The sequence below is a fragment of the Homalodisca vitripennis genome, chromosome 7 (genome assembly GCF_021130785.1).
Source record: "Homalodisca vitripennis isolate AUS2020 chromosome 7, UT_GWSS_2.1, whole genome shotgun sequence".
NCBI classification, from domain to species: Eukaryota; Metazoa; Arthropoda; class Insecta; order Hemiptera; family Cicadellidae; genus Homalodisca; species Homalodisca vitripennis.
The window spans coordinates 54701830-54710040 of NC_060213.1; the positions used below are offsets into that span (position 1 = coordinate 54701830).

General features: G+C 33.7%; 1 protein-coding gene across 1 annotated transcript; it reads right to left on the reverse strand.

The window, feature by feature from the left end:
• Positions 1-221: 221 nt before the first annotated feature.
• LOC124366715 (zwei Ig domain protein zig-8-like) lies at positions 222-7576 on the reverse strand. The gene is made up of 6 exons (XM_046823316.1): positions 7495-7576; positions 5380-5579; positions 4964-5177; positions 2790-2967; positions 1127-1263; positions 222-316 (listed from the first exon to the last, which is right to left on the reverse strand). Exons 1-6 carry the CDS (start codon positions 7553-7555, stop codon positions 222-224), a joined length of 885 nt encoding a protein of 294 aa, XP_046679272.1. The 5' UTR covers positions 7556-7576.
• Positions 7577-8211: the final 635 nt, after the last annotated feature.

The window sequence follows — 8211 nt, forward strand, 5'->3', positions numbered from 1 at the left end:
AGTTTTAATTCCTTCGTTTAAAGGAAACTTCACAGAAAAGTTAAATAAATGTTGTAATAACTTATTTGATAAAACGATGACAGCTCCATCTAGTCGTATACAAAAACTGTGTTCACAAATCACTACATCGTTACGAAAAATATGTTGCGATGAGAATCACCGACTCATTGAAATACAGAGGACAAAGAGGCAGCTCCAGTTCACTCGGGTCTGGACGTATGTTATCTCGTGGACAATAACAACAGGAGGACACAAAGAAACAATGATGGGAGAGGGGTGGTGCTGCCGCCATGCTGCATTGCCGCTGGTGTCTCCCCTGAAACACAGGGATATAGTAGGTTATTTACATTATACTCTACAATACTGGTGGAATACGATATATAGATGAGCTATATCCATGCTAACTCCATTATTGAGAACCTAAAATGGATTTATAAAAGTCCTTTCGTTCAGTAATACATCTTTAAAAAAGGCACTATTAATTTGAAAGTTGCTCTTGGATTAAAAAGTTAAGACAACCGAATGTAAAAGTAAAAGAAAAACTAACTAGTAAAGCTATATCGATTTCATTTACATTAAATTTTAGATAGTTTCTTTCGGCAATTAGACATATAAAGCTATTTATTTGCAGGAAATAAATCTCAGTTTGTATATTGAAGACATCAAAATATATCCAGAGTTTACTTGTTTCTCAACCAAACTACAATTTTAAAACTCATAACTAGGGAACTTAAGACTACATTAAGACCAAATTTCGATAAAAAGTTACAACTAAAACCATCATGCTTAGTAAAATTAATTTAGAATATATGGACAATTTTGTTATTAAGATATAATCTATCATTTAATCATGGCTAGGTTTTTTAAAAATTCAGCGTTCAGAACTTCCTAATGCCTTAATCTAGGCGATAGCACTTTCATTCTACTGTTTAAAACGTTATTTTGCAATACCAATCTAACTGAGAAAGTCTTGTTGATTTACCGTTGCTGACACTTTCTCTTTAGAACGCGCAAATCGCCAGTGAGCGTTGGCTATGAACATGTGGTTCTTGGCTCTTCCAGCCGTCACATCGGCCTCATGACATAATATACAGATAGATATAGGAGTTTTTCACTGTTAACTCACCATTGAGGACGTGTACAGTTACTGTAGCAGAGGCGAGCTCAGCGAGAGAGCAAGTGTAGTTTCCAGAGTCCACTGTGCGAGAGTTGGCTATAAACAGACGACTCTTGGCTCCTCCAGCAATCACATCGGTCTTGACACTGTACAATAAATGTAATCATAGTACATTGGTGAACTTAAAGCAATACAATTTTGTCAACTGTTGTGATTCGCATTTTATAGACTATGATTTAATTCAGATTTATATGAGCTAACGTAGATCCAAGATATACTGTAATAATAATATTATGGGTGATAATGTTTGAAGGGAAAGCAAAAATTTTTTAACGAACGTCCAGCGTTGTTTGAAACCCAAATGTCAAAACTGTAATTGTGTATTACCATAACCGGATCCAAAAACTGTAAAAGGTGAACCTCAGTCTACCCTTACAAAACAAGTCTGTTCTATAAGTATCGGGACTGGCCGCTGTATCCTCAACCGATCGGTGGAGGGGGGCCTCACCAGTCGGCATTGTCAGAGGTGTCCCCTAACAATCTGGTGCACTTTAATTCAGTGGTCTTCGGTCATGGGATTTTTTTATTGTGTCTTTTTGCCAGCATGGAGCGAATCGACGAGCAACATCACGGTCTAACGATTTGCTTTAAAATTATGTTTTTAAATGATAAAACATGTTTAAGATAGGCCGGGAGCTCGTTTAAGACAGTAGGACACACAACGAATGGTCGAACCGATGACCAGGTGGCCAAAGTGAAAACAATTATAACTGGGACAGTTGTTTAACCATCGCCGTTTTTAGTGAGGAGACCGGCTTTTCAGTCGGAACCGTCCTCACCATTTTAACCGAGGATCGTGCGATGAGGAAAGTATGCGAGAACCTGCTACCGAAAGACTTGAGAGAGGAGCAAAAACTGCCGCGGGTGGAAATTTTGGCGTATCAGTGATGACTCAGTCCTTACCTCATGCAACCAATAACTGGCACCCTCGAATTTGTTTTCCGAGAATGAAAAGAGATTAGCAAAGACATCGGTTCGACTTCATCGAAGTGGTTTTCAGTCGCCACAACAAACGTTCTCAAGAGTATTCTGAAAACCGACTTCCAGCGGAGTTTAGACAATTGGCAGACCCGTCGAACTGATTCGATGCAGAAGGTATTTATTTTGAACGTTATTATGTAACTGTAATGAGACATGCACTAAATGTTGGTTTTTAGAAACACATACTTATTGATCAGATTCTGTACATCGCAATGTACATAAAAGCATTTCTCAAATCATTCGAAAAATGCAACCTCTCATTTTTATATTCCTTAATCAGAATCTTAAATTTATACATTCACAAAAGGGACATAATCTGGCTTTATCTATAAGTATTTTTCAATGATGTTTTTCCGTTTACGTTATATAATCGGGAATTGTTGAAAATACGTACATACTTCATACATCAGTTGGGTTTGCATAGCTTTATTTGAAAATATCGTTAAACGTTGGGCCAACCGTATACACCTCAGCGGTTTCATAAACATCCCAAACTAAAAACACATTCAAAATAAATGCATTCATAACCTACATTAATGATTTAAGGTGGTATACAAGAAATACAATTGAAAATTTTTAGCATAACATTTAAAACAATTTCACTTGCTCTATACTGATATACAAACGATACCTTATTCCGCCTCTGGATGTGTCAAAGTTGAGAACTCGAGTCCTATGGGTCCAAGTGATCAGATTGCTTGGTTCTGAGACCCTGCTGATGATACATTTGAGTTCTATGGTGCTACCAGCGTTGTAGAACTTGTTTCTGATGGGCAGACCCCTCTCGTCTGCGATTTCAAGTTCTGGAACTAAACAAATTTGTGTCCAATTTACATATAAGTTAAAGGATTTACAGTGTTTTATAGTAAAACAAGTCCTGGTATGTCTAATAGTCACATGTCCATTAAAATGAAATGTTTTTTATATCATATATGAATACAAATAATTTATTAATATTCCCAGGCTCGGTTCTGGATGGCAAATTAATATTGTTGCAATATTATTCATACTCTGCTATGTGTTATTTTTAATTTAAAATATTAATATCTCATAATTATTACATTTAATTCTGTAAAAGAATAAATATAATCAAAATGATCATATTTGGCTTAATGTATTGTTTGTCAAAAAATGTAGGGTTTTTAAGATTATACGTGGTAAACTAGATGTTTCTTAAAATATTTTCACACTGTGTCAGATATTTGAAATATTTTAAATTAAAAGTGTTTTATGAATCCTCTAGCATTCATGAACATTTTAATACTGAATCCAGGTAAACTAGATAACATATTATTTGGTAATTGGCATTTAGAAAGCAAGGAGTCTATATTAAGGACTCTAGTCATCTTTACTACTGATATTACCGTAACCAATCTGCACTGAGTATTGCTAACTATATATTCAAATACTTTTTTCGATTTACTATCACTATATAACCAAGAATAATATTTTCAAGTAGAAACATAAAAACATCATTCTAATCACATTTCTTGCAGGCGTTTAAAAGAACTTTCTGAGAGCTAAGAAGAAGTTTCAGTTGCGAGCGGAATAAATTATGGTATAACAAGCAAACAGCATATTTCACGACGATATCGCCGTAAATAGCAGTGAATAGTGTTGTTTGCAATGTCAGTGGGGTTTATATTATTGTTGTACATTTTCCAGAATTTACAGCGGACTTTTAACAACCCGTAGCGAATACGTAAATCAGAGGTAATATTCCGATTTTCACTATTTATTTTCCTCATGTACTCAGTTGTAACTTCATTGCTTAATTTATATGACATTAAATTAGATTTTGGAAAAGCTTTTTGTAGAAATGTTTGATCACCATTTCTATATACATATTGACAGCACATTTATTGATATAGTCCGTTATAAAAATAGGATGTAATTCTCATATTCTAATATATAAAAAACATATATATAACTTAGAATTTTATATGGAATATTCAGCTTCATTAATATTTTTTTTAACACAAAAATTTATTATTTATGTAATCTGAAATAGTAACTCTATACAAGGGCGTGAATCATAAAAATTTAAAATATTATTATTATTTAAAATATTATTAAATATTTAAGATCTGATCTAGCAATCAGGTTATGAGCTTAGCTGGAAAATTACTATAAGATCAAAGGGGTTTAATGGTAACCCAGTTAATATTCAGATCTTCTCTTTGACGGTGAATTTTATTGTAGTTGGCAGTTTTTCACAGGAAACAATTTTTAATGATCCATACATATGGATTCCAACTGTAAATTTCTAAAATTACAATAGTTGTTTGTAACAATAATCTAATGGAATAAGCTCTCCCGAATAGAATGCCTTATACAAATTGACAATTGAAAAGGAAGAATCAGCTTGTAAATGTTTCTGACATTTCACTGGAGTAGTGTTCCTCTATATATTCATCATTTATATTACTTCAAAGCTCTACAAATTTGCATTTCATGTTTAGTATAATATTATTGATAGTACTGGTGGTTTAATCTCATTCATCCAAGGAGAAGCCACACGCCATTTTTCCATGTACCGGTATTTGTTTAAACATTAAGCAAGACCTTAAGTGAGAGGGGCGTATTACTAATGTTATAAAAAGACCGGCCCAACAGGGTTATGCGATTCAATAATGTAAACAATTAAATCTTTTGTAATGATTATGTACTTTCGAGAAGTTTAGTTACTATAACATTCAGTAAGGAACATATATATGTACTGTCAAAAGTAGATCTGGATAATTTGTAGCATTTTGTACTCTGAGTGAAGAAACTAACAATAAAGATACACTGTGATATACTCACTGACTACCTGGAGATACACAGTAAAGACTATGGGGGGATGTGAGGACACCTGACACTCGTAGAAGCCCTGGTCCCGGTCCTGGGCGGTTGTGAGGCGCAGTTGCCAGTCATTGGGAGAGGCGAAGGCTGCTGTGAACCGGCCATTGGTGCTGTACACCTCCACTCCCACTGAGAGGAGGTGAAGTTGCCCGTCGCGTCTTCGTAGCCACGAAACCTAAATTAATAATTTTGCTTATATGACAAATATGTGGGTCAAATATAATCATTTATAAATTTCTCAGTGTGTAACAGATTAGAGATATCATATTTACTCCAGCAGCACATAACAATACTATTGTGACCCTTTTAAAACGTCACTTTTAAAAAATACCTTGAGAGAAAGTTAAGGAAGAATACCACATTCCAACATAGCTTACCGAAGCTTCGTCAACAAGATCGTTGACTCGGCAATGGAATGTGACGGAGTTGCCGAGTTGTGTGGTAAGGTTGGCAGCAGTGGTCGTAGTCTCGAAGTAGGGGAGTATGCGTTGTGTCGTAGAGGCAGCGGGAGGTGGAGAGAACGTAGACTCGTAAAATAGCATCTGCAGAAGAGATTCGATGTGCGCGTCATCATTGCCTAGAAAAATGTTAATATTTAGGTCAAATTGCTATCATTGAAAGTGGTTTTGGTGCAGAAAAAGTGGTGCAGGGTAAGGGATATGCAAAATTCCACTTAGAATAAAAACAATTTGTTGTGTGTGTGTGTGTGTGTGTGTGTGTGTGTGTGTGTGTGTGTGTGTGTGTGTGTGTGTGTGTTGGAGCTTGATGAGCTATTTTGATGCACCGGAGCGGGAATTTCGGTTTAAGCGAAGGATTTGAACAGAAGCGTGTGAATATAGTGCCTACAAAGTACAGTAGCAGTCCTCATGGTTCGAACTAAAATCGGATTATTATATATATATATCTCACCCGGAAAGTGAGAGATCCGGGTTCGACTCCCGGCGGAGCAAGTACTTTTTGCGATTCAATGTTTATTGAAATTAAAAAGGCTATTGCCATTTATAAATTTTTACGTAAATAAAAGTTATTTGACAGTTATTTGGTCTACCGATCATATGTTAGTTTGCTTATTTAAACGCATATGTGACAGATACGGCCAAATACAAAATAATTGACTCGGAAAAAGTAAGCGCTCTGTGGTGTAATGGTAGCACATTCACCCGGCAAGTGAGAGATCCGGGTTCGAATCCCGGCGGAGCAAGTACTTTTTGCGATTCAATGTTTATTGAAATTAAAAAGCCTATTGCCATTTATAAAGTTGACCGTATATATATATATATATATATTATATATAATGAACTAAGATGATTCACTTAAAGTCATAAAAATTTGTTTTGGGATTTTGTCTAATCAATCGTTAGGTATCCTGTAACTCGTTTTCAATGTTATCAAATCCAACTGGCTTCAAAACAGTTCAGTTAATGTGTTCATCTTAAACTTACATCAGGAATTTAGTTACACTTGAGTTGGTGATCTTCTTTCACGCAACATGGCTTCCCCTTCGGCCCAACTTCCATAATCGTTACAAACATTATACGGAGGTATATGCCAGAAGAAAGCGTAAAAAAACAACATGATATAAAATTTTTTAATCTCAAATCTAAATCAACGTATACAATGGAAAGTGACCAAACAGCATAGCAGTCTTAAATCCAAACGTTTTTGAATATGTCTATAAACATTTAGATTGTGTCATCAAGGTATATAATTTTTCCAACAGACAATAATAACTCTAGTTTGTACAATTTTTTTAAATCACTTTCTTAAAGTAAAATATACCTTAAAAATGACAGTTTTGTTTAAATTTTCTAAAATTCTCACATATATTTATACGTATGTTTTAATACGTAGTATATCCCACAAGATTGGTTTTTTTATACTTATACGAATACACCATATAATAAAAACCATGAGATGTTTGATAAATATTCAACATCTATGTTCTCACCAACACTTGCTTTGATTTCACATACTGACTTATATTGAAGTATATTGAGTAGAACAGGCAATAGCTGGCTATAATTTTGTTTCTGACTACGAAACTCACTTGCTGCCGGCTATAAAATCAACCATAATAGTACGTCATTCGCTGACAATTCTTTAAGAAAACCTTACCACTACCTTTTTTGTGTTGCTTATTTCCATCACCTTTAATTCCTAGAAAGTTTTGATTTTTTTTCCTTTTAAGGCCTTCATTTCAGGTATTGGAAAAAATATTAAAGTATGAATTATTTTGGAAACCAATAAGATATATAAAAGATGGCATTTTGTTCCTATATAATGTTTCAGGATAAGCGATAAGCGGCATAATTAAATATTTCATTGTTTTAATGATATATAAAATACTGAAAAAATTATTCCACTCACCTTTTACAAAATCTGTTAATATGCTTTAAAGTCTAATACTAATACTTATCTTAGTTTGAATTACATAGCATAAAAAAATGGATTATAGTATTACAATTTTATATTTAAATACTTTAGACTCTCACCAGGTTCGGTTTCGCAGGACAACTGCCGGAATAAGGACATTACTACGAGAAACAAAAACATGGCGCTACATCATCCTGGGAGTTTTTTAGGACCTGAAACAAACACGAGAATTTCATATAAAAATACGTAAGTTCGATTAATTGCTTTAGAATTATTTCAATGTATAGTAAGGGATTTAATTCACTTATTAATAATAATGTTTTATTAATTACTGGGAATTATGAATTACAAAAATTATTAGTGAAAATCTATTTGAACATGAGGAAGTATGCTGATGCTGTCTGAAAAGCACAAAATTTCAACAGGACAAAATATTATTATCGGCCTTTTCGTATCTTTTAAAACAGTTAAATATCTTCTTTTCATAATTATTTACTGATAAGTTTAACAAATTTTAATAATTCCTTATCATTGAGCACAAGTTTGCTATACTGACTTCATAAAAAATGGTGAAAGTGGAAAACTGTCACTTGCATTATAAAAAAAGTTAAGTGGAAGAATATATATTAATATTCCAAAAATGTTTTAATTTAACTATTAACAAACGAGAGCCATATCATCTTAATTGCTACTGTATACAACACTATCTGGAAAGTAATTAAAAATAAAATAAATTTCTAATAACTGTAAGTTGTTGCATGTTTGCTCAAAGTAACCTTACCAATGACTATCATTATGTCTTAAATATAAATTAATCGTGAGTAAATTCAGAGTAA